The sequence below is a fragment of the Balaenoptera ricei genome, chromosome 8 (assembly GCF_028023285.1).
Source record: "Balaenoptera ricei isolate mBalRic1 chromosome 8, mBalRic1.hap2, whole genome shotgun sequence".
Taxonomy (NCBI): Eukaryota; Metazoa; Chordata; class Mammalia; order Artiodactyla; family Balaenopteridae; genus Balaenoptera; species Balaenoptera ricei.
The window spans coordinates 65361541-65389126 of NC_082646.1; the positions used below are offsets into that span (position 1 = coordinate 65361541).

The window sequence follows — 27586 nt, forward strand, 5'->3', positions numbered from 1 at the left end:
CTGAGAGTCCAATTCTGAGAAGCTGGGGGTGGTATGTGTGGAGTCAGGCCTGTGATTGGACTGCAGAGTTCTCTAGGGAGGAGGAAAACAAAAGTAAAAAGGAAAGAGCTGGGGAGAGGGGAGAGGCCCACCCCACCTCCCATCCCACCCCTATGCACACTCACCCAGGCCTGGAAGAGGGGACAGCCACTAGCCTGCAGAGGGTCCGTGTGTGTCAAAGGTGATAGCGACAGATGCTGGACCCAGGGAGACCTCCACCCCAAGTCGGCCTGCAAGGCCTCCGGGGACTGACTTGCCAACAGCTGGACTTGATCACCAGCTTGCTAAGTGAGATCATGCATCTGAGGGAGTAACTAGCAGACTTTGCTGTCCGGCTGTTTTTGGAGAATTTTTCTCAGCAGCGGCTAGAAAGCAGGAGACCACCACCTGGACCCTTGAGCCTTCTTCGAGAAGCAACAGCAGAAGAGCTTCCCACCCTGGGTGGTTTGCAGGACCATGCTGGCTCTTAGGCGAGCTTCTGCTTTCAGGGTTCTGATCCTCACGGCCTTTCTGCCCCTGCCGCAGTTCGCCCAGGACCCGGCCATGGTGCACTACATCTATCAGCGCTTTCAAGTCTTGGAGGTAGGTGGCATCTGTGCCCCTGATCTGGGGAACCTGCCTCCCGGAAGTCACTTTATCTTACCCACGCTTCCCTACCTACTGGGATGCATTTTTCCAGATAGTGAATGATAAATAGATTGCTAAAGGTACACTTAATATTTTTCGTAGTCTAGTGGTTTCTCCCAGACCTTGAGCAGGGCTTTCCTCTGTCCTCTAATCTGGCAGTTTTTCTCATCTGTAAAATGGGGATGATAATAGAATTTACCTCTTACAGCTATTCTGAAGATTTAATAAATTAATTCCTACTTAGAACATTGCCTGGCATGGTGGTAAATGTCTAAAATATTATTCAGTTGCTCAATTTTTAAAATAGGAAAATTAAACATTTGGTCACGTTTTCTTCATGTTTTACTATATCAGGATGATAGCAGATTTTAGTTTTCTTTATGTCTTTTTATGATGAGCCATTAGGTCACTGCAAAAAGTCATGATATTTGTGTCCTGAGAAGCTCTTAGCTTCTTTTGCTGAACTGGACTTGGCTTTAGAAATGAGCAGATTTCAGCAATGTTAAACAGAGAGAAAGTGTTGGGGCCTTTTTCTCCAAGTGTTGCAGCTGCCACTTCATTAAAATTTGCAAAACCCAACATTTTTGCAGTAGGGACAGACTCCCAGGGCCAAATGTAACCCTCCGCCGTAACCTCTGACACACCCTGGCGATGACATTGGCTGTTTCATACTTCATGGCTTGCTTTTGTACAAGTTAGATTTTGATAAATTATTTATCTCCTCTCAAAGACACGCTTATCTCCAATTTTCCATATTTTCCTGAAAACTCTTCAAGTCCAAACTATTTGGTTACAGTCAGGGTAAAACAGTTCCTCAGAGCAGGCTGCACTCGTTTCCTAATGTCCGGCGGACTGAGGCCAGGAAGCCATGGATGAAATGTTCCCAGGCCGGTGGCCTCTTTCTGCTGCCTCATTTGCTCTCTCCTCAGACACCTCCTGCCCAGTCTCACCTCCTTAAATGTGCCAGAATTACTCTCAACCGTGGTCCCTCTTCATTTACCACCGACCTGCCTTGGGGGTCAGCGCCAGTCACATCCCTGCAAGCTTTCCCCAATACTCAAATCTGTCTGCAGACAAGGGTATCGAGTAGAGACTGATACTTTCATAGCTATGAATGTGGATTTTAAAAGATAGGGATATGGTTTATATAGGTCTTCCCACCCCGATCGTGGTAACCTGGGCGGGAAGTTGAGTCCCCAGGTGATCCATCAGGCCAAGGCAGACACGTGGCAATAAAGTGATGCACACTGAAGGATTTGTGTCAGAGGGGTAAGGAGAAAGAGGAAAGATTTAGACAATTTCTCCCTCCTCCTTCTCTTTCCCTCTCATCCTTTCTGTTTCTCTCTCCCTATTTCTGTCTCTCTGTCCCTCCTTCCTTCCCTCCCTTCCTCTCACACACTCTCTCTCCCCCCACCTTTGTCTCTCTCTTTCATTCATCAATGAACAGTCTTATATCCTGCTGTTTGGAGTATATATTAATATTTTTACAACTTTTGTGGAGAGCATTTTGGTAAACCGCCAAATGGTCTTTAAGTATACATGCTGTTTGACCCAACAACCCCTCCCATTTCCATCCTTCATTTACTTATCTTTCATTCAGCAAGTATTTATTGAGTATGACTGTGTGCCAGGCCCTGTGCAGGTGCTGGGGATGGAGGTCACATCTGGAAATGTATCCTCAGAAAATAACCAGAGAAATACACAAATATGTAAAGACAAAGATTTTCTTCAGCATTGTTTGAATGGCAGAACATTGAAAACTACATAAATGTCCATTAAAAAGAGTCTAATGGAATAAATAATGGGATGTCAATTCAATGGAATTGTGTCATTAAAATTATGGTATAGATATATATTAATTGGTATTGAAATATGTTCACAATATATCAGCAAGCTAAAAATATGTTTTGAAACATACATGTAGCGAAATCACATTAAAAAATATGTTTATGTATGTATATGACTACATGCATGGGAAAACTTTTAAAGATTTGTACACTAAAGTATCAATAGTCCTTTGAATTAAGGAACTGTGGGTGATTTTTATTTCCCCCCCCTTTTGACTATTTATATTTTAAAAGTCTTTTTCTGTGAACGAGAGCTGTTGATATTACTTGGGCAAGTTAAATAACTGGCAATAATTTGGGAATTTATTTTCTGACTGAAGCAAGGACTGCAGAAATGTACCCAAGCAGCAAGAGAATACATTCAAGATTTCCAAGAGTTCTCGAAAAACATATCCGTTATGCTGGGACGATGTCAGACGTACACAAGTGAGTACAAGAGTGCGGTCCGTAACCTGGCACTGAGAGTCGAACGCGCCCAGCGGGAGATCGACTACCTGGAGTACCTGCGGGAGGCTGAGGTGTGCACGGAGTCAGAGGACAAGGTGCTGGCAGAAAAGCAAGTCCAAGAAGCTGAGGAGGAGAAAAGGATCCGGACACTGCTGAATGCAAGTAAGAGAACTGCGTCTTTTATTACCCCTTCTGGGGACTTTCACCCTCGGAGACAGCTCCCACACAGGTAGGGGGTTTGACCCAGTAAGAACTGGATATGTGCTCTTGTGGGCATGTGCTGGGAGAGAAACCTCATTGGGGCACAGGTGTCCAAAGGAAAATCCATTCTCAGAAAGCAGCTTTCCCTTTCCCAGAGAGTTCCTAAAGCCCCCGTAGAAGATCAGGGCTACGGTGTTAGAAATCAGCCCAAGAAGGGCATCTCGAGATAGACCTTGGGTTGGTAGAGGTGTGTGGTTCCCTGCCATGAAGAGTGGCAGGTTGGTGGATTCTCCCAGTGACCTGGGAGTAGGGAGAGGCTGCAAATATGCCCAGAAACATTGTGAAATTGGACATGGCAACAGCCAACCCTCAGGGCCAGGAACTACAGTGAATTATTATTGTGTATTCTGTTGGGATGATGATATATTCAAGGTATTTGTCTCCAATCTTGGGATCCATCAGAATCACTTCCAGGCCATTAAGAATAATGGTTAGGAGCTCAAATGATAATAGCAAGTATCAAGCAACAAAAACATAAATGAGAAGGAAAATTTCCATTTCATTAAAACAATGAGGGAGACAAGTCCCCCACCTCAGAGGCTGTATTCTGAGACGGTTTCATTGCAAATAGGAAAACTTTATTTATATGCTAATTATGCCTGCCCCAAATGTAAGAAATTTCATCAGGTAGATAAGACATAAGCTGAATGCTGTTATTGGGCTAAGGGTTTCACGTATCTTTTCTTTTTTCTTTCTTTCTTTTTTTTTTAAAATTTATTTCTCTTTGGCTGCATTGGGTCCTCGTTGCTGCGCAGGCTTTCTCTAATTGCAGCAAGCGGGGGGCGGGCACCCCTCGTTGTGGTGCACGGGCTTCTCATTGTAGTGGCCTCTCCCGTTGCGGAGCATGGGCTCTAGGCGTGTAGGCCCCAGTAGTCGTGGCTCGCGGGCTCCAGAGCGCAGGCTCAGTAGTTGTGGTGCACGGGCCCAGTTGCTCTGCGACATGTGGGACCTTCCCGGACCAGGGATCGAACCTGTGTCCCCTGCATTGGCAGGTGGATTCCCAACAACTGTGCCACCAGGGAAGCCCCTCGTGTATCTTTTCAATGTAGTCCTTGTAAAAACTCCATGGGTCTTCCAAAATGAGGTGACATTTGATCTGACTTTTGAACAAAGAAGTTAGAGAAGGATGAGCAGAGGGCGTGTTCAGTGAGGGTGCAGCAGATCAAAGGCAGGTAACACTTCCACATGTAGATCTGCAGTGAGGGCTGAGTGGAAGCTGTGTGGGGCAGGTGAGTGCAGGGAAGCAAGGCTGAAGGGTTCAGTAGCACCCAGATAATGAAAGACCTTGCATGCTAAGCTAAGGGGGTTGAACTTGACTGGAGAAACTGTTGAGAACCATTGAACAATTTTAAGCAGGGGCATGACATGCAGGAAGAGGGCAAGACTAGAGAGAGAACACTAATCAGGGAAATACTGCAATAAATTGGGCGATAAGTGATGGTGTCTGCATGAAGTGTCAGGGAGATGGAGAAGGACAGATGGATTTCAGAGTCACTGAGAATTGGAATACACATGGCTTTGTGACAGATAATTGAATGTGAAAAATGAGTGAGAGGGATGAGTCCAGGATCCTTCCTGGGTTTTTGGCCTCGGCCATTGGGTGGTTGGTCTGAAGCATGCTGAGAAAGGTAACCCAAGAGGCGTTGTGGAACACTTACTACTTTACTGTTTTGTTTTTTTTTTTTCGGAGCACTTATTACTCTGAGATCTTCTAGTTCATGTATTTGCTCGATGCTCATTTTCTGCCTCCCCATCTCGAATGTCAGCTCTATGAGAGCCTGGATCCTGCCTTTCATGTTCGATGCTGTGTCCCAGTGCCTAGAATAGTGTCTATGTTCAATAAATACTTGTTGGTGAATAACTAAGGGGACGAATGAATGAATGGACAGAGGGATTGTTAGCACAGACAGAGGGGTTATTAGGTTTTGGTAGAAAAGAGAAAGTCTTATCTCTGAGTCAGAAGACAGAGAAGAGGGTCCCTTATCTATATTATGAAGCACTTGGTCAAGTCGGTCAAGTGAGTGGTTCTTTATGGCCCTGTTTTGAGATGAACTTCCTCCTTCTGAGAGGGAGCAGCTGGGGGTACGCATGGGACGAGGGACTGGGGAAAAGGGCAAGGATGAGCCAGTGGAAGAGGAACAGCTCCCTGAAAAGCTGCTGGGGAGGATTGGGTGTTAAATGTAGCCTGAGCTAGAACGTGCTCTCCCCAGGGGTGAGGGAGGACCCCAACCCTGAACGATGGTGCTGGATTGGATCTCTGAGACACTCTAAGCCCCTCAGGCCTTGAGGTTGCCCTTTTCCACTCCAGCTAGAGCTCAGCAGAGGTCCTGAGTCTGGACTTTCTGCTTTTTCAACCCTTGTCCTCTGCCTCGTCCCTCAGACCCTGGAGGCCTAAAATATTCCCTCTCCCAGCTCCATGGTGAGTGAAAACTCTTTCGACTTTTCAGTGATGGCTGCTTCCATGCCTGTTCCCTCGGGAGTCCTCTTCTGATGATTTGTCAGTTTATGATTCAACAAGCACTTTTTGCCTCCGACTCTTGGATGGGCCCTGTGCCCACAGCAGGGACAGAGGAAGGAGTGGAACATGTCTGCATCCTGCACTGGCTTTCTTACAGCTTCTCTCGCCTCTGGTTTTGCCTCCTACTGCTGTGTGCTGTCTCGTAGACCTTCCCACAACACACATGGATGTAGAATGTTTTTGCCGTTTGCCATCAATTATCAACAGCCACAAAAAACCCCTTCAAATCTCAGCCTTTTATATGAGGAAGACCCTTCAGAAAGTGGCTTGAGCTGATCTCCATCTTCTTCTCCCATAATTTACCCACATGAAGTAGCAATTCAAACAAACAAAGAAACAAATATATATATGTATATATATTTTTCTACCCACCTTTTATGTCTCAAAAATTCTGTGGATTCTCTGTAAACACTTCTGCCCACCTCCCCAGCTCCCCCTCCCCGCCCCACCAGACAGATTGGCCCCTAGTGCTCCTGGAGCACCTCATTCAGTCTTCCAAGGCAGCACTAACTCTCAACCACGCATATCTGTGTGTGTTTGACTCCTCAGCCAGACCATGAATATACTGACGTCTTCATTCCTGTACTCAGAGAGCCGGGGTCAGGGCAAAATCATCTACAGAAGAGACACTGATGGCAGAGACCCCTCAGAACTTGGTTAGGGAAAGACCTGTAAACAATCACAACTGCGTGATTCGTGCTCTCTGACCTATTATTTCCAGAAGTTCTGTGCCCAAGGATGGACTTTGGAATGCCAGCGTATCCCCCTTCCATGCACTGTTTTGTATTTTACATACTGTGCCCCTCCCCCATGGTTTCGGCCATGTATCTTAGTAACTATGGCTGTATTAGTTATTCTAATGCTGTGTAACAAATCACCGCAGCTTTAGCAGTTTAAAATAATATACATGTATTATCTTAGAGTTTCCTTGGGTTCAGGCGTCCAGGCACAGCTTAGCTGGATGCTTCATTCAACAGTCTCACGAGGGTACAATCAAGGTGTTGGCTGGGCTCCATTCTCACCTGGAGCCCAGGGTCCTCTTCCAAGTTCATTGACGTTGGCAGAATTCACCCTCCTGTGGTTGTAGGGCGGAGGCCTCAGCTTCGAGAAGCCGCCCCTCTTCACAGGCAGCTCACAATGTGGCTATTGCTCCCTCGGGGCCAGCAGGAGAGCGCCTCTCTTTGGGAAGTGCTTAGTCTCTCTTTTAAGAGTTTTTATCTGATTTAGGTCAAGCCCACCCATAATCATCTTCCTTTTGATTAACTCAAAATCAACTGATTTGGGACCTTTAATTATATCTACAAAATCTCTTTAGCTTTGTCTCATAATGTAACCTAGTCAAGGAGGACAATCAAATTCACAGGTGCAGCCCTCACTCAAGGGGAGGGGAGTATATAGGGCATGACCATGGGGGTGGGAACCTTAGAATTCTGCCCATCACAGCTGGTGCTGTTACCTGTACCCACCTTCTTCCCACAAGGCTCCCATCTTCCTATCTTCTAACCTTGGCTGCTAGGACTGTGCCGGCTGTGAAACTTTCACTAGAATCCTTAAGACTCAAGTCAGCATCCTTGTGTGGGCAAATATGGGATTATGGGCTAGGGAGGGTCACCAGAGGTCACATCAAGAGTTTCATTCATACATACATGCCATCTTAGAGAGTGTTTTCAGAAAACCTAGAGAGAGAAGATAACATCACTTCCTTGGAAAATTCAACACTGTGTCTTAGGAGATTTCCAGAAAATTCTAACATCTCTAAATGGTTTTCATTTATTCTAGGAATATATATTGGGCAACTACAAAGGGCCAGATACTGGGGATAATAAATAAGGTAGAGTTGCTCTGTAACTAAGCCATTTCCTATAGAGCTGTTCTCAAGTCTTCAGCCTTTATTGAGAGATGATCCACAAATGATGTTCATGTGAGGACCACAATTCCAGGGATGTTGGGGCTAAGGTAAAATTCTTAGAATCTTAACTCTAACACATACAGACTCTCTCCTCCTTTCTCTCTCTCTCTCTCTTTCTCTTTCTCTTTCTCTGTCTCTCATGCACACAATTTAGAATGCAGTGACTGAAAGAGATTTGCATACAATCTGACTTATATTTTAAACTCATTCCAAGTCTTTGGTACTATAACTGTTATAAGTAAAAAGAAATTTTGCATTGCACTTGGCAACTTATGGCAAAGCACCACTGGCTCAGATACCCAGATTGAGAATTTATCCAACTAACAGTCTTTGGCAGATTCCACAGGCTGTATTCATGGGTGGATCACAAGAGTATTAACCTCTTCTTAACTTGTAAATAGCTCGTAAAGAAAAATTCTCAAGGCCGTCAGAATAAGCCGTGATAGCATTATTTTACTTCCTGTTTTAGTCCCGCTCCTTTATTTGCAAGGGTGCATGCAAATTACCTCCAGTAACCCTCTCCCTGCTGAAGTAAATAACTCATATCTTTTGTTAGATCATGTTTTAGAGGAGAAAGTCTATTGCTGCAAATTCAAATGCCTCTGGGGTCCATTCAGGTATAAATGTGTGTGCCTCATACTGAAAGCCATTAAAAAGCAAACAAAATAAAAAATGAAAACAAACGAGCATAAAACCCACTAGAAGCCAAATAAAACATATTTATGAGCCAACTCCCAAGGTCCATTAGTTTGCGATGAGTGGAACAAAACATTAAGAGATGTATAACTCTAAATTGCAACAGAGGTATCTGCCACGAAGGAGGGCATTGAGGGTACACACAGGTGTAAGCGCAGGAGAGTATGAGAGTACTTGTGTGCGCACACACATACACACACACAGAAGTTACTGCATTCGCGGAGCAGCAGTGCCAAAGGTGTATGTACAGCTTATCCTATGCTGCCTCCGGGACAGTCCCATAGGTCACTGTGCTGGGTTCAGAAAGGCCAACGGACATAGTACACTTCTGTGTATCCAGCCAGAAGGCCCGTGGTCTATGAGGATACCTCCAGGACCATCACTACAGGTATTAATAGAAGATCCCAAAGTTGTTTTAGCTGATGGCTTTTGGCTCCAGGTGTAGTGAACCTCCGCATTCATTCCCTCTCTGACCTATTCATTTGTTCATTCATTCAACAAATGTCTAACTGAATTCCATATATACTTTGGCATTGTGCCAGGCATTAGAGATGGAACATTGAATAGGATAACATTCTTGTCCTCAAAAAGCTTACAGCCAAGTAGGGAAACCATCCAAACAAACACAGAATAACAGGTGTGGTGATGCCTGTTCTGATGAAGGGTGTCACAGAAGCACAGGGGCAGGCATTCAGTAATTAAGTAAGGTCAAGGTTGCCATGGAGATGGGGATGGGGGAGACCATGGAATCTGGAATGTGACCCTCAAGCCAAGTTTTAATGTTGGAAAAGAACTAATTACATGGAGAACAGAGTAAAGGGCACTTCAAGCAAATGACCAGCATGTGGATGTACGAAGGCCTAATCGGGCTTAGGGTTCAGTAGACCTCAGGTGTAGGGAGAAGTGGAGAGGAGATGAAAGAACCAGACAAGACCTAAGCTCCTTTGTGTTGAGCCTCTTCACTTTCTAGCTGTGGGGAATGAAAGTAATATGAATAACAGTAGCTAATAGTTATTGAGCGCTTATTATGTACCAGGTAATCTTTAAGTATTTTCTGTCTTGTTGGATTATATCAGCTAATTCTCACCACAAACCTATGTGACAGGTATTATAATTAACCCCCATTTTATAGATGTGGAAATCAGGGCACTGAGTGAATAAGTCATTTGCCCAAGGTCTCACAGCTAACTGACGCCAGAGGAGGATTCAAACCAAGGCAAGCCGACTCCTACATATACTAACCTTTCCCATCGTGCTGTTTTGCCTAATAGTGGTAAGCAGGGGAGTGTCCGGGCTCAGATGGAGGTTTTGAGGAAGATCGTTCTGGCTCCAGTGTTCAGAATGGACCGGCAGTGGGGGAGTTAGAGCGCTCATAGCAGGAAGAGCCTGGAGCCAGGCCGGCCATTGGCAGGGCTGTCACAGAGGCCCTCAGGTAGCAGCCCTCGGCTCTGAGACTAAATACCTGCGCCCAGAGGCATTATTATTGTGGGACATGCATGAAGACCATGTCAGGCCTCTTAGTTGTTATTTGATGATGATTCCTACTCACAAACAGATTGCTTTAAATCATTCTTTCAGATCCTGTCCAAGAAGTGTCAGTTCCCCCCTCTCTCCAACCCTTGGTTTTTAATTCCCTGCCTTTTCTTCATTTTTTTTTTTTTATATATTTATTAATTTTCTATAGTTGTCATAATCCATGATTTCTAGATGTTTTTTTTTTTAATGTACCATCTTAATCTTATTTATTTATTTATTTATTTATTTATTTTTGGCTGTGTTGGGTCTTCGTTTCTGTGCGAGGGCTTTCTCTAGTTGCGGCGAGCGGGGGCCACTCCTCATCGCGGTGCGCGGGCCTCTCACTGTCGCGGCCTCTCTTGTTGCGGAGCACAGGCTCCAGACGCGCAGGCTCAGTAGTTGTGGCTCACGGGCCCAGTTGCTCCGCGGCATGTGGGATCTTCCCAGACCAGGGCTCGAACCCGTGTCCCCTGCACTGGCAGGCAGACTCTCAACCACTGCGCCACCAGGGAAGCCCTAACCATAAGTTTTGAACACAGAAACTTTTAACATTTCTCAGCTTCGTCTTGTGCCACTACTGCCAGTTCCCATTCACCTGATGCTCTATGCTGTGTTGAATCTGCTATTCTGAAAACATAAAATATACTGCATGCATCTCTGCACTATTCATGCTGTGTTCCCCAAGTCTAACACAGTGCCTGGAACACAGTAGAGATCAGTATTTTCTGACCTTGAGGAGTAGTTTATTGGAAAGTGAAAGCAACTGTTTGCCAGGAATTTCATTACGCCTCTTGTATCCGATATGTTATCCAATGCCCATGACCACTCTGCTAGGTAGATAGTACTATGACTTCTTTTCAGATGATGAAACTGTGTCTCAGAGTTTCATGTAGCCCGATCTTCCTCCCACTTTCCTGCTACGTTGAAGAGTAAGCACCACCCCCTAGACACACTAGATTCATCTCAGTCTCCCTATCTGCCCATAGTTCCCTTACCACGACCCCACACCAGGTATCTGCCACAGTAATGCTGCATGACAAGCCACTTTGAAAGTTAGTGGGTTAAAACAATCATTGACTATTTCTCAGGAGTCCACAGGGCAGCTGGGCAGTTCTGTTGGCCCGGGCCAGGCTTAGCTATTCTCGGCAGGGCTCCCTAGTGCATCTACAATTAGTGACACGTTGCCCACGGGATGGCTGCTTGAGGATGGCCTCAGCTGCAATGGCTTGGTTCTTCTCCACATGGCATCTGATCGTGCAGGAGGCGAACCTGGGCTTGTTCTTGTGGTGGAGGCAGATGTCTGAGGGAGAGGGCACAAGCACACCAAGGTCTGGTCACTTTCACCATGTTATTTTGGCCAAAGCAAGTTCAAGTCTGGCTCTGGAGCCCATCCTTCCATAGAACCTCTAATAGTGTCCATATGAGGCTTTTGGTCTTACTGCTCCTGGAAAGAGGCAGCAATCAAGATGGGTTTTTAGGGACTTCCCTGGCGGTCCAGTGGTTAAGACTCTGCCTTCCAATGCAGGGGGCGCGGGCTTGATCCCTGTTCAGGGAACTGAGATCCCACATGCCGTGTGGTGTGGCAAAGAAAAAAAAAAAAAAAGATGGGTTTTTAAATATGCAGATCTCTATAGGAAAGCAGTGGATGGGGTATTAGTGTGATTGATGGTTTTGAGGGGAGACCGAAGAACCAGTGAGAGGGCTGCTGCAAAGTTCAGGATGAGGTGAGCAGCTGCTATACCCACACACTTTGAGAAAGGATAGAGAGAACAGTGGGATTGATTGCACAGGAAGAATCCATGGCAACATGCAAAATGATTCTGTTTTCTAACCAGGCACATGGGAGAATGGTAGTACCACACCTAGACATTGAGAACATTTCCATCCTTTTTAGTTTGGGTAAGAACATTACAGGAAAAAATTAACCCAATATGCAAAAAACAAAACCCAGCTTAGTCTTTAAATAAAAGTTAAATAAAAGCAAGAAGTTCATAATTATAAACTTGGAATGCTTAAGATATTGCAACAGTTAGATAACTATTGCAAAACAAAGGCTGTTTGATCAGAAATTCCCTGGAGGACTGCCCAGTTCCCTGCTTCGCTTTACATGAGTACCAGCTCGGATCCTCTAGGACCACAGCTCTCAAACTTTTATCTCAGGAACCCTTTACTTTTAAAAAATTATTCAGGACCCCAAAGAGTTTTTGTTGATGTATATCTCTTAGCATATTCATAATTAAAATAGATAAATAGTAATATGTGCCAGAGGCTATTCTAGCACAGGATGTCCAGCCGTGAATATAACACATTGGACAAAGCCCTGCCATCATAGGGCTTACATTCTATTGAGGGGAGTCAAACAATAAATATGTTAGCAAGGAAGTTTATAATATGTCAGAAAGAAGATAAATACTGTGGAAGAAAAACAAGTAAGATGAGGTTATGGAAAGCTGTCCTCTTCTGAAAGGACACATCCTGGCCATGAACTCCAGCTATAGGTAATTCCAGTGGAAGCAGTGGACTCGCTCCTACTCACAGGTCTTCCCAGCTTCCACGCGCTCCAGGCTGTTGAGCAGCACCCAGCCATGCAAGTCAACAGCCATGTTTTCTTCCTCTATTGCTAATCACCAATAAAGGGAAGCTGGCAGGGCTCTGTACTGGGTGCCATGAAATACTTTTAGTGTTGGGAACCTAGAAAAATCTTTGAGGTGGATTTACTAAAGAGTTCTGTGCAACTCACCAAAACATGCAGAGCATGTATTGTATGCCAGACCCTGTTTAAGCACTCACCCTGGATTCTCAGCCCGTCTGCAAAGCCAAATCCTCCCATGGCTCACTGAGTACCATTTCATGCAAGCTGGTCTTCCTGCCTTCCTGTCTTCCTGCTATCCAACCCCCCAGGCATTCACACAGTGAAATGGCACCTGCTAATGTCCACACATACTTCTTGTTATTTGAATCTATTTGATTTCTAAGTTGGCCTAGCGTGAGTTGGGGTAGCAACTGACTAATACTGCATTATCTGAATCTAATTGATTCCTGAGTTTGAACAGTAAGCAGTAAGAGTTTGAATAGTGAGGGAGATGTGTACTGTGTCTCAGGCACTGTGGATAAAAAGACAAATAAGGCACAACTTCTGTCTAAAATGCTTGCAAGGAAGCAAAGTGAATAGGCGATTCCAATTCAGCCCGAAAACTGCCACAGAAGAGGGCTGCACAGAATGCTTTAGGTGCACAGGAAGGAGCAACTAGGTGCCATGCAAGAGTCAGAGACTTTTGTTTTGAAGGACAAGAAGATGTATCCTAAGTTAGTGAAGATGAGCTAAGGAAAAGTAGGGGCAAAGTTTAAAACTTGTGAGAGGCCATGGCAAGTTCAGTGACTAGTAACTAGTCCAGTGTGGTGGGGAAATGACAAAAGAGGTCAGATGAAGGACCTTGGGTACCATGCTGACATATCAGAAATATATTCTGTGAGGGGCTTCCCTGGTGGCGCAGTGGTTGAGAATCCACCTGCCAATGCAGGGAACACGGGTTCGACCCTGGTCCGGGAAGATCCCACATGCTGCAGAGCAACTAAGCCCGTGTGCCACAACTACTGAGCCTGTGCTCTAGAGCCCGTGAACCACAACTACTGAGCCCGCATGCCGCAACTACTGAAGCCCGCGCGCCTAGAGCCCATGCTCCACAACGAGAGAAGCCACCGCAATGAGAAGCCTGTGCACTGCAACGAAGAGTAGCCCCCGCTCACCGCACCTAGAGAAAGCCCGCGCGCAGCAACGAAGACCCAACACAGCCAAAAATAAATAAATAAAATAAATAAATTTATTAAATAAAAAAAAAGAAATATATCCTGTGGGCAAAAAGCATAAATGCCCCTAGTTTCCAAAACACTTAAGTCCACATTGACAATTTTATTGTAATAGCTTGAAGCTTCATAACTGGCTACTCGTCTGAGAGCTGTCATCTTTGACATCCCCATGTACCTGTCACTTCAGAGGTATTGACAAATGTTTAGTAACATGAATACAATTCAGGTGGTTGAAGAAATCAAGATTTATAACAGAGAATTTCAAGAAGCAGTCAAAATATGCATGGCTTTACAGAAATTCTCTTCTTTTCAATGAATTCATCACTTCTCTTCCCAGTTAAATCTGACCGTCCTTCCCTGTTGCTGTCTCATGATTCTATCACCCCCAACTGTTGTAGGAAAATGGGGCGTGAGATGATGGTCACGTCCGAGGTCTTGGGCAAGTCCATGAGACAGGCCACCAAGTGAGGTTCCTTGGCTTCACACAGGGAAGAATTCAAGAGAGAGCCATAGTAAAGTGAAAGCAGGTTTATTGAGAGATACACATTCCATAGACAGAATGTGGTCTGTCTCAGAAGGTGAGTGCAGCCCAGATATATAGGGTGGTTAGTTTTCATAGGCTGAGTAATTTCATAGGCTAATGAATGGGAGGATTTTTCTAATTATTTTGGGGAATGGATGGAGATTTCCAGGAATTGGGCCATCACCCACTTTTTGGTCTTTTATGGTCGGCCTCAGAACTGTCAGGGTGCCTGTGGGTGTCATTTAACATATGCTAATGTAGTACAATGAGTGTATAATGGGGCTCAAGGCTTACTGGACGTTGAATCTTCTGCCATCTTGGGCCTAGTTGGGTCTAACCAGTTTTTGTTGTATCCTCAATGTCATTCTTTTAGAGGTTGTGCCCTCCCCCCTTCCCTCTGTCTCACAACCTTGAGTCTGGTTTATCACTCCACTCCCACAACCGAATCAGTTACCTGGCCTCTCTTTTTCTATTTCTTGAGTCTATGCCCATTTTTTCATTCCCATCACTATTTAGATTTTTCTCATCTGGACTGTACTTACAGACTCTCCACCTGTCTCCCTGCATCCCCTCTCCTCCACCTCTACCCCCCAGTTCATTCTCTACTAATATGCAGACCACTGTTTTTAAAACATAACTCTGATTGAGTCACTCCCCTATGGAGGGACAAGTCTCACCAAGTCTGGAGAGTATTTCTATTAAATAAGGGGAAAAATATTAAAAAGATTCAAATAAGTGATATTTATATATGAATTCACTCTGAGGCCTTGGGCCAAATTCTATCCTAATTGCTTGTCTGCAAGTCTGCCTAAGGGCTAAACCACAGATTTTCATTCTCTGGTTTGCACAATGTCAGTGTCTCTGTTAAATAATTTGCATCTTGGCTGGACTCAAAAGTTTTTAATTTGTTTCCTATCCTGCCTCAACCTTTTACTCCTGCTAATTATCTCTTCTCAAGAGAAGCACAGCAGGGAGTTTTAACTTACCCTTTTACTCAGACACTGTAAGTATATTCTCCCCAAATTCCAAAAGAGGAGGAATTTATAAAAATTACAGAATATCCACCTGAATAAACTATACAACATCCAGGCTAAACCCCTCGTTCTACAGCTGGAAAAGCTAAGGCTCGATTGACAAGGAACTTTTAGGGAGTCACAGAGGGAAGCGGAGATGGAGCTCGGACCACTCAGGTCTCTGACTCCCAGTCCCAGGTTCCGGCTACAAAGGGATAGGAGAAGCCAAAGGGAGCACACGGGGGTGGAAATTCTGTGTTCCCCCCGGACTTTGGTTCCCTGATCAAAATCATCTAACACTCTTGTTTTGCTATTTCTTCAAGGATTCTGCATTAGAAAAGAGGAGTAGAGGGAGAAAGAAGAATGTTTGTATTAATTTCTCCTGTATTTTAAATGAACATTTTCTCACTGCTGAGACATTGAATGCCTTGTTCTTAGCCATAGTTTCTCGTAGCTGGGCTGCAAGCCTGCTGACTTTCCTCCCAGGGGGATGGGCAGCCTGAGAGCTTCCCAGTCAGGACAGATATCTTAGCACCCTGTGAGTAGACCCCAGGGAGTCCATTATCCTCACCTCTCCCTCTCTAGGCACACCCAGGCTCACCCTTTCCCACCATGTGCACACACCCATCCACCATGTTCCTGGGGCTGGCTGGCCCTGCCTTCCAGCTCAGATGAGCTCAGAGGCCCCCTTAGCTGGATGATCTATCCAGGTAACTTATCCAAACTTTTTTTTTTTAACTTGGAAAATGGAGATTAAAATATCTACCACTTAGGCTTATTATAAGACGTAGATAAATTAATGCAAATAAGTACCTATCACAGTACCAAGCATATTATATGTACTTGTAGATATTTATTCATTTCTTGGGATTTTGTGCTTGTTCCTCAATAGGGAACAGCTTCTGAACTTCTCTCGTGGCCCATGGGACCCCCACTCTTTCCCATTAAATGTATCTGTGATCACGTACAAGCTTAAATCCTTGTTCATTCATCCTCTGTGATCACCAGAGTATGTGGGAAGAGCAGAGCATTCACATGAGACAGATTCGGCTGGTGAGACTGAGAGAAGGCACACCGAGCCCTAGCAGAGATGGATCTTGGTAAGCAGGGCAGTTCCCTCTTCTCTCTTCTGCACCACAGCCCATAGCCCCCAAAGCTCAGCATGGAGGGGGATCCTTCTGTTAGCTGCTCCTGAAATGCAGATGAAGGACCTTGAGTGCCATGCCGAGATATTTGAAACTTATTCTAAGGTTCCCAGCTGGCCCAGGCTTCTCTGCCTTTCCTAGGGGTTTGGCTTCTATAACCCAGGCCAACCAGAATGAAGTTGACCCAGAGGCCACAGGGAAGCAATCCCCCAGTCTGGCAAAGCGGGTCAGTAGGGGAACATGGTGGCAAATGATGGCCGAGAGATTTCCATAATGATGCCAAAAACTCGGCCGCTGTATGCCGGTGCCGAATCAAATCTTGGGGACAGAGTTCTGGGTGAAGTAGAAAAGAATAGGTTTATTGCTTTGCCAGGCAAAGGAGACATGGTGGACTCATGCGCTGAAAAACTGTGTGTCTTAACGCGAGGAGTTTTATAGCAGTGGTTCAAGGGTGGGGTTGCTGATAAGGATCAGGGTGTGTGCAGGGCCTGCACTCCTTTAATCTGGCCTCAGGTGGTCTTCTGATGAGCTTCTCAAGGTTATCAAACTGTGACCTTCTCTTGAATGAAGAATGTAACATCTTCCATTTGTTGGGGGTTTTAGTTCTGCAGAAGAGCTCAAAGATACTGTTATGTGTATCCCTTGAGCTGGAACCAGGACCCTGCCCCAAGGCTGCACTATTGTTCCTTGACTGCTCCTCCCTTGTCTCTGAGTCCCCTCCCTTCCCTGATTAGCAACCGTTTGAATCTGCCCTTTGGAACTCAGGGAAGGTCATGGAGGCTGGAGTCTATTCCCTACAAACAAGAAATGGGGGACACAGAAAGACTTCCGTGCCTAGGAGCCCCACAGGGTCCTGCTCATTTCAATAGCTTGCCCCAAAGTCCGGCCCTGGCCATGGTGTGGGCCAGGCAAGGCCTCTGGGAGCAGCCACTGATGACATGACTGCTGAAAGGACTGATTTCCCGGGACTTGGCTCTCCCCAACCCCACTCCTGCCCTATGTTTCCTTGGTAACAATGTTGTGTCACATCTTTAAATGAAATAATACAGTTGAAAGTATCATAAAAGCTTTAAGGTGCTTTACAAATTATTATTACTTAAGACAGACTTGTGATCAGAACTCTGGATGTGCAGCACTATTTAAACCCTAGAAAAACATCTGCTTGAATGAACCTATTTTCCTTATTAATTCAATAGATATTTATTGAACCACAGAGCTCTCAGTAAGGCAGTAGAGTACAACAGTAAACATGAAGACAAAGGCCCTGCTTTTGTGGAGCTTATAGTCTAATGGGGGAGAAGGACAATACACTAGTAAGTAAAACACATAATTACAGAACATGGTAAGTGATATAAAGAAAATAAGAGAGATGCTGCAGTAGATCATTTTAAATTTAGATACAGTGGTCGCAGGTAGTCTCTTAAGGAGATAAGATTGAAACTGAGCTTTGAAGGATGAGTAGGAGCAGACCATGGGAGGATCAAGGGAAAGAATACACCAGGCAGAAAGAATTGCAAGTGCAAGAGTCCTGAGGCAGAAGCAAACTTGACAGCTCCCAGAACAGCAAGAAAGTCAATGTAATCAGTACACAGTGAGGCAAGATTGTGGGGGAGGGTTAGGGAAAAACTGGAGGATCAAGTCCCAGAGACAGGGAGGGGCCAAACGAGGTAGGTGCTTTAAGCCAAATGAGGATTTCATTCCAAGAGTGTTGGGAAAAAAGGGTTAGCAAGTCAGTCACATAATTCATGTTTTTAAACAGATCACTCCTACTGCTTTGTGGAGAACATTCTATAGCTAAGCAAGAGTAAAATCAGAGAGACAAATTAGGGACTATTGTAGTAAGTAGTCCAGGCAAAAGGTGAGGATTCATGGCGTGCAGGGGAAGAGGAGGAGGAGGGAGTGGGAAGAGGAGGATATATAAATGTACTGAGCATTCTAATTTAAGTATAACATCATAAGTTAAAGGTAAGTTTACTACCAGAACTTGCTAGTGTGGGGAGATGGAAGGAAATGGATCAAGAATGACTTCTAGAGAAGAAATTTGATTGATGGTTCTTGCTTGAAATGGGAAGAAGAGGGAGGAAGTTTGGGGGATAAAAGCAAGAGTTCTGCTTTGGACAGGTGAAGTTTGAAGATAGCCAATGAGGAACACTGAATAGATGAATGAGTTTGGGGCTAAGTAGACATCCAGATAGGATGTCATTCCAGGTACAAGTTTGGATTTCATCATTATTCAGAACTTACATGTTATTCAGAGCCATGGAAAAGAATGAAGTGAGTTGGAAAGTGATCATAAATAGAGAAATGAAAAGGTCTGAGGATAGAACACTTATAGATGGGTGGTGATAAGGAACCAGCCATGAATTCCAAGAAAAAAAAAATCCAGAACAGTGGGAGGACAAACAAAACCAGGGGTGTTCCAGAATCACGAGGAGAAAGAGTTTCAGGGAGAGGTAGCAATCAAGTAATCAAAGCTTGCTGAGAAGTTGATTAGGATGAAGACTGAGAATTGACCCTTAGATTTTACAACATGGAGGTTGTTGGTGACCTGGACAAAAACTGATCCAGTGGAGTGGGGCAGGGGAACTTAGACTTGTGGAGAACTGGAGCTGATTAGAGTGGCTTAAGGGATAATTGGAGGTGAGAAACCTCCTCTCTCAAGGAGTTTTATTATAAAGTGGAATAGAAAAATGGGGCCACACTGGATTCTAGCATGATCTTACAGCCTGCTTGTTTACAGAGGGGAACAATCCAGCTGGGAGGAAGAGACTATTGAGCAGGAGAGGGGAGATAATTTCAGGTGCTAAGTCCTTGAGTCGGTGAGAGGGATGAGATCCACTGCAAAAGTAAAGAGAGCAGGAGGGACGCAGAGAATATGGGATCAGGCGCAATTGGTTAATAGATTGGGTGGTTGGAAAACTCATTCATTCAGCAAATACTGGCCTGCTGTGTGCCAAATGCTATCTTAGAGGCAAGACATACAGCAGTGAATGAAACAGATAAGACAAAGCTCATGCCCTCGTGGAGTTTATACTCTATTGAGGGGAGTTGAGCAATAAATATGTTAACAGATGAATTTATAATATGTCAAATAGAAGATAAGCACTATGGAGAACAGTGAGCTAGGGTAAGGGGGATATGGAGAGCTGGAGGAGGGGGCCACCATTTTTAATAGGGTGGTCAGAGAAGACCTTAATGATCAGGGAACATTTGGGAGCAGACCTAAAGGGAATGAGGGAGGAAGTCATGTAGATATCTTCAGGAAGATGGTTCCAAGCAGAGGGAACAAAATGTGCCAAATTCCTGAGGCAGCAGTGTGCTTGGCATAATTTGAGGAACCGCAGGGAGGCCGGTGTAGCTGAACAAAATGATCAAAGTAGGGGAGTTGCAGGAGACAAGGCAGGGAAGCAGTGGGCAGACAGTCCCAGATGGCCTGGAAGGTAGAGATGTGAGCTTTACTCTGAGTCAGATAGGAAGTCACTGGTGAGTTTTGAGCAGACATGTGACATGATCTGACTTGATTTTTCAAAGATGCTTCGGCTGCTGTGGGGAATGGCCTCTGGGGTCAAGGATAGAAGTGTGGCCACCACGTAGAAGGCTATTGCAGTAATCCACGCCAGAGATGATGTTGTTCTCCGATTACTTCTGTTTTCTCAGTGAAATCAGAGGCAAGATCTCCCTAGGCGAGTGAGGAGGGTATGATAGACCCTTGAGGAGAGAAGAAAAGCTGTGATCATTGTGGGTGGTGAATTGATTAAGGAACTGTGGTAGGATTGCTACCCAAACAGCTGGCAGTCACAAGCAGTTTGCCAAATGCTTACTGACCTCAACCTCTGGGACTTCTCTGGCTGTGCATGTTTTGTTTGTTTGTTTGTTTTAATCGAAGTATAATTGATTTACAATGTTGTGCCAGTCTCTGCTGTACAGCAAAGTGACTCAGTTTTACACATATATACATTCTTTATTTAATATTCTTTTCCATTATGGTTTATCCCAGGAGATTGGATATAGTTCCCTGTGCTATGGCTGTGCATCCTTCTTCCTTGTGTCCGCTTTCTCTCCCATCACCCTGCTTCTTGTCCTCTGACTCTAGTTGGCCTCCAGTTGGCCTGGAGAACCCACGCATTTATTAAGAACAAAATGACAACCCACTGGCCCTTCTAGCTTCTGATATCAAAGCTTTTAGAAGGATTTGAGGGAGACTTTCAGCGTGCTCAGTTCTCCTTGAGAGACTGTTATACACCCGACTATCACTCCACCACCTTACCCTACAGCAGTCAGTGAGGGAGGCCCAGAGAGTTCCCATGTTTGTATTAAGACTCTGCTCTCCTGCCTGCGATACAGACCTTGGCAAGATTTGAGGGAGAAACACAAGGTTCTTCATGCTTCTAGTAAGGCCACCACTCCCTGCCTCTGGGACACTGCTCACCTCATGATAGACTAACAGGACAGTCCCAACAAGCAGCTCATAATTAGAACTGATGACCCACTTTTCCTAAAATGATGAGTAGCTCTCATCTCATCTTGACCCACATCCCTCTTTAACTTGGTCACCATGACAATTCCAAGACTCTAAGGTCTTCTTGAAGATAGCATATGTAAGGGCCATGTGGAAATGGCTTATACCACTTCTGTCTACATCCCATTAGACAGGATGTAGGTCAATGGGTGCAGCTTACATACAAAGGAGACTGCGAACGTGTGACTAAGGAAGAGGAAAATGAAACGGCATTTGATGAACACAGACATTGTCTCTGTGGTGACACAAAGATCAAGGGGGAAGACATTTTCTCCCTTGATCTTTACTGATCAATACTGCCATGCTACAGAAAGGTCAGGTAAGATACGGACATAAAAGGTCTGAGTTTTCAGTTAGGAAGTCCCTGGTCACATTTTAAAGGGTTGTTTCTGTGAAGTTATTGTGAAGTGAAAGAATGGGAGGTGAAGAAATGGATGCAGAGAGTATAAGCTGTTCTGTAGGAGATTCTAGTTCTATAAAATTATAGAAAGAGTGAAGTAAATAGAAAAGAGTGCCTAACTGTGGGAGAATTGATGTTTCCAAGCTAATAAAATAGTAGTGAAGGAGAAATCTGAGATAATAGAAAGGGGATCATTCATGGAGGAAATCTAAAAGAAGCCAGGAAAGGATGAGATGGGTGCAGATGAAAGTATTAGTCTTGCACAGGAGGAATGACATGGCTTCTTTTAAGATGTGTGGGAGGGGGGCTTCCCTGGTGGCGCAGTGGTTAAGAATCCGCCTGCCAATGCAGAGGACACAGGTTCAAGCCCTGGTCTGGGAAGATCCCACATGCCGCGGAGCAACTAAGCCCGTGAGCCACAACTACTGAGCCTGCGAGCCACAACTACTGAAGCCCACGCGCCTAGAGCCTGTGCTCCGCAACAAGAGAAGCCACCGCAATGAGAAGCCCACGCACCGCAACAAAAGAGTAGCCCCCGCTCATCGCAACTAGAGAAAGCCTGCAAGCAGCAACAAAGACCCAAGGCAGCCAAAAAAAAAAAAAAAAAATGTGTAGGAGGGTAGAAAGGGCAGGAGTTGAAGAAAACTCTGTAAGTGAGGAACAGGAAGTGGAGGGAGTTCACATCTAATGGTATTTATTTTTGCAAAGGAGTTATTATGAGGCACTGATGGGCTAGTTTTGGGGCAGAAGGCGGGACTTAAGATAGGTGCCTTGTGGAAGATGGGCTGAGCACAGAGAGTAGTACAGTAGTTAGGGCTTAGCTGAGGTTGGAGATCCCTTAGTGTAATGACACCAATATGCACCATTGTGAGGTTTTCTCCACCAACACACAACTCTCAAGGGCAGGCAGAACTTTGAACTGATCCAGGATCAGGGTCAAAGAAGGAAGGGTTTTTAAAATTAATTAATTAATTAATTAGGCTGTGTTGGGTCTTAGTTGCAGCATGCGGGATCTTCGTTGTGGCATTGCTTGCGGCACAAGAGCTCTTTGTTGTGGCGCGCCGGCTTCTCTCTAGTTGTGGCAGAGAGCGCGCGGGCTCTCTGGGTGTGGCACACGGGCTTAGTTGCCCCGCGTCATGTGGGATCTTAGTTCCCCGACTAGGGATCGACCCTGTGTCCCCTGCATTGGAACGCGGATTCTTAACCACTGGACCACCAGGGAAGTCCCAAGGAAGGGTTTTTGCATTAAGGTGAGAGAGTAGTAGTCTAAGTAGCAGTGAGGAGCTAGAAAAATGTAGGCCCCTTCTTTTTACTTCATCTTCTTCCGCCATGATAAGGATGACCCTTATCATCCTGTTTGGATTATAGAAATACCCTCCGAATTGGTTTCCCTGATTTTAGTCTCTTCCCCCTGTATCCGTCGTACACATGACTGCCAGCTTAATTAATCTTATAGAACAACCTTGACCATGTTTCACTCTTGCTCAAAAATTTCAGTAGCTCCCTACCTCCCTACAGAATTAAATTCATATTCCTTAGCTCCACCCTCAAGGTTCCAGGCACAGAGCTGGTTTCAATTCACTGCTTTGTTTTATGCAAATAGTTTTATACACAACGTATTTGGCTGGTGTTGGGTGAAACTCTATACTACTTTACTAACACTAATCTTGGAGGACTTTCCCAAATGTGGTTTTGTTAACTGTTGGGAAAGTTTTTCCCACCCATCTCAGAATGTCCTTCAGGGTGTCTTTCAAGGGCTAATTCAAATGCAGATTCTCTCCTGTGTCACACAATATGTCTCTTCTCTGTCCTCCTTTTTTGAAAAAAATTCACTTTAAGCTTTATATTCTAGATAGTCATGTACCTATTAAGCCAGAACCGTGCCTAATTTATCATTGCACCCCAGTCCATTGTAGCCCCAGCTCATAACACCTAGCTCAGTATCTTGCTTTTTGTAGGTATCCAAAGTCAGCTGACTAATGGCATGCATGCATTCATGAATAAATGAGTAAAGGCATGAGTAGAACCCTTATAATGGTCTAGTAGGGTTGAGAACCAGAATCCTTCACTAGAAGGTCATCTCCTCAAGGTGTAGGGTTGATATTATAATTTTTATCTTTAGTGCTTAGCACTGTTCTGGGAGAGTACTGTAAGCTAAGTATACGGCAGATACTCAGTAAAATCTTGGCAAACAGAATTGAATTAGGTGGTTCCATACCCTAGTCATTCTCAGTGTGTCAACCTCAAGTGCTCTAGAGAGTGAACAGGGCCTCTGACACAGCAAATAGTTGTTTATATCCTGATTTGATTAACATGACTAATGCTCTTATAACTGGACGGCAACTCACTTAACAGAGACCCAATTATTCATTAAAGTCTTTGATTCATTGAATCCTACAATCAGTTATGATTGATCTCTGTGTGATAATTTTATTCTAGACACTGAAGGAAAAAAAAACAATCTGTGAGAAAAGCAGACATCTCATGTTTATAAAGTAACCTTCCCCTTTTCCCCTGTTTGGCCAGGCTGTGACAACATGCTGATGGGCATAAAGTCTCTGAAAATAGTGAAGAAGACAATGGACACAGATGGCTCTTGGATGAAAGATGCTGTCAGAGACTCTCCAAAAGTTTATCTCTTAATTGGATCCAGAAACAACACTGTCTGGGAATTTGCCAGCATACGGGCATTCATGGAAGACAGCACCAAGCCAGGCCCCCGGAAGCTGATCCTAACACATTCCTGGCAGGGGACAGGCCAAGTGATCTACAAAGGTTTCCTATTTTTTCACAGCCAAGGGACTCCCAATGAGATCATCAAATATAACCTGCAGAAGAGGACCGTGGAAGATCGGATGCTGCTCTTGGGAGGGGCAGGCAGAGCCCTGGCCTACCCACACTCCCCCTCGACTTACATTGACCTGGCTGTGGATGAGCACGGGCTCTGGGCCATCCACTCAGGGCCAAGCACCCACGGCCATTTGGTTCTCACGAAAATTGAGCCTGACACACTGGGAGTGGAACACTCATGGGACACTCCATGCAGAAGTCAGGATGCTGAAGCCTCATTCCTCTTGTGTGGTGTCCTCTACGTGGTCTACAGTTCTGGTGGCCTCGGCCCGCATCGCATCACTTGTGTCTATGATCCGCTGGGCGCTGTCATTGAGGAGAATCTGCCCAACGTGTTCTTCCCCAGGCGGTCAAGAAGTCACTCCATGATTCATTACAACCCTAGAGATAAGCAGCTCTATGCCTGGAATGATGGAAACCAGATCATTTACAAACTCCAGACAAAGAGAAAGCAGCCTCTGCAATGATGCGTTGCAGCCACGAGGGAGAGCGCCGGGGACACTGCTCTCCAGGAGACGGAAGCCACAGCCCCTTTGCAATATAGTATCCCTCTAATCGCACACAGGGAGGGGGCTGGAAGTGGGAATGCACACGCATCCTTTTCCAGATGGTACTGCCTTCAGTATCTTCCAAGAGCATAGATGAGAGTCTGTCATTCAGGAATTTTCAACAACTTCCATTACCCATCCAAACCTCCTGGAGCTCAAGGCCTTCCACATTCCGATCCAGCTTACTTCCAGCCTTTTCTTTTACTAGCATTTACTCTAACTCTCCCCACCACCCCCGCTCCGAGCCATTAGAAATGTAAGCCACCCCTAATACTCCTGGCTTCTCTCCCCTCTGGCCTTTGCTCAAAGCTCTTTCCTCTTTCACAAATGCCTACTGATATTCTCCCATTATTCACTGCCCAAATAAAGTATTATTTCTTATTGATGTTTAATCTCGGTTTCCCCTGGTTCTGCCCCTCCACCAAGCCAGGCGGATGTAATAATAAAGTGAAAACATCACCATTTGAATACCAGTTTCCAGTTACAAAGTGTCTGCACCTATGTTACAAGTCATCTCACCCTAATGAGATAGGCAGGACAAGTCTTTATAGATGAGGAGGGTTCAGGTGAGCCATTCAAAGTACCAAAGCTACAAAATAAAAGAGCTAGAAAATACTGCAAACCCCATAACCTTTCCATTGTCCAAGGAAGCATCAAATATATACGTTTGTTCGCTTAACCTTCTCTAAGCAATACGTTAATCATCTCAGCCTAAAAATAATGGTCTGCCCCTTTAGCTAGTTGCATGTCCACACAAGACCCTCCTATAGGCCTTTCAAAAGCTACTTCCTGTAGAAAACCAGCCTAAGGGTGAGGATCCCACTTCTGTTCTCATCTTGCCTTACCTTCCCTTGCTTTTCTCATCTTGCTTGAAATACAATAAAACTGACACTAAGCAAATAAACCTCATCAGGCTCTATTTGCCTACATGCCCTCCGCATAAAAGTTTCTGCGAGTGCTGCCTGTGCTTGGGTTTACTGTGAACAATCCCCAACACACTGAGGCCCTCGGTAAATATTCTGGAATCTGGATGGAAGCCAGATAGCAGGCAAGGGACTCCCTGCCACAGCAGGCGTGCCTTGTGGCACAGGGGACAGAGGGCAGCTGTGCCCGTCCAGAGGGGCTTCTTCAAGCTCTTTCCCACGCGTTTGTCCACTGCAGCCTGGTTTGGGTCACAAGTGCAGGCTGCGGTGCCAGTCTGTGTCATGTGCTGAGGCCTCTATCTTTCCAGGCTGGTCACATGAGAGGGTTTGCTCTGTGTGTTTGCAGCTGTTTCCCCACCTCTGCCAAGCCCAGGCTGAGACCATAGGCAGTGAAGAGAGGTTTTTTGTTTTTTTTCCCCCATAGCATTTGAGTAAATCTTTGGCAGAATGGAATTACTCACTCCATGGACACAGTGCAATTACCCACAGTTCTAACAGAGTGATACAGAGAGCCCAAATCTGTTGTGGAATGAGGCAGGTATGAATAATTAAACATGGTGATATTACCAACTCCATGGGTTTGGGGACATTAGTTGCCCCATGTGTAAAATAACGTTACCTATTTCACAGGGAAAAGGAATGCGGGCTGCCTCACAAAGGAGGGTAGCAGGGGAATTATCTTGGAGTGGAATTATGTGTAAGTCATGCATACACAGTTCCTCTGGAGGCACACAGAGGCTGCCTGTAATGTGCTTGCTATCTGCCTTTCATCTGTGATATGCTTTGCTTTGACAGTTCTACAGGGCACACCTGCCACTAACAACCAACCAACCCACTCTGGTGCCTTAAATTCCTACAGCTAGAATCACTTCTTCAGGTCAAGACATTTTCTCCAGGAAGCCCCTGGGCTTCCATCAAACGGGCCACTTTGTTTCCTGGGAGCCAGGGCTGGACATGCAGGCCCTCAAATACTTCTTGGGCTTCTTTCAGATGAACTTTTCAGCTCTGGCTCTCTTGTTGGATTTTAGTGAGGATTGAAGTTCCTAAGACCTAGACCAGTGGTTCTTAAACTTGACTGCACCTAAGAATCACCTGAGGAGCTTTTAAAAATCCTGATGCCAGGCCATACCCCCAGACCATTCAGTCAGAGCCTCTGGAGGTGGGACCAGACAGTACTATAATTTTCAAGCCCCCTTCCCTAAAGTGGTTCCGAAGTATGAATAAACTGGAAAGCCAGTGACTTACACCATTTTTTAAAAATTGAAGTATAGTTGATTTACAATGTTGTATTAGTTTCAGGTGTACAGCAAAGTAATGCATTTATATATGCGTACATATATTCTTTTTCAGATTTTTTTTTATTATACGTTATTACAAGATATTGAATATAGTTCCCTGTGCTATACAGTAGATCCTTGTTGTTTATCTGTTTTATATATAGTAGTGTATATCTGCTAATCCCAAACTCCTACTTTATCCCTCACCCCCCTTTCCCTTTCAGTAACCATAAGTTTGTTTTCAATGTCTGTGACGCCATTTTTTAAAAGTGACTTTTAAAAAGTAATTGTATAGTTCTAAAGAACAGACTAGCATTTTCTGGGGACTGTGGGTCCACGAGGGCAATAACATGTGGGATTTGGAAACACCCATGAACTCGTGTGAACTGTGGCAGCCTTCTCTACAAAAGCCTCTGCGCTGCTATTTTAAGGAAGTGAAAGAGAACTAAAGAGTGTCCTGTTGTAATACAACTCTTGTGGGCCCCAGCCTTCCTCTGCTGGCTTTGCCCTTGGCCTGCATCTGGCCAGGTTCCTGCAGTGACCAGAGTCTCATATTTGCCAGGGTGGCTTAAGTTTTGTTCCCATGTACAAGTCTTCTGGGCACACTGGTAATTTCAGACCACCAGGATAGTATGAAAAAATAAGTGTCTTGAGGAGTTTGTCAACACTCCAGCCTGTAGAAATGTGGATAAAAACTGAGGTTAGGGCACTAGTGACTCCTG

The 27586-nt window shown here is 45.0% G+C and overlaps 1 protein-coding gene across 1 annotated transcript; it reads left to right on the forward strand.

The window, feature by feature from the left end:
• Positions 1-25132, forward strand: OLFML1 (olfactomedin like 1). The gene is made up of 3 exons (XM_059931021.1): positions 1-621; positions 2834-3122; positions 23793-25132. Exons 1-3 carry the CDS (start codon positions 496-498, stop codon positions 24581-24583), a joined length of 1206 nt encoding a protein of 401 aa, XP_059787004.1. The 5' UTR covers positions 1-495; the 3' UTR covers positions 24584-25132.
• The last annotated feature ends 2454 nt before the right edge of the window (positions 25133-27586 follow it).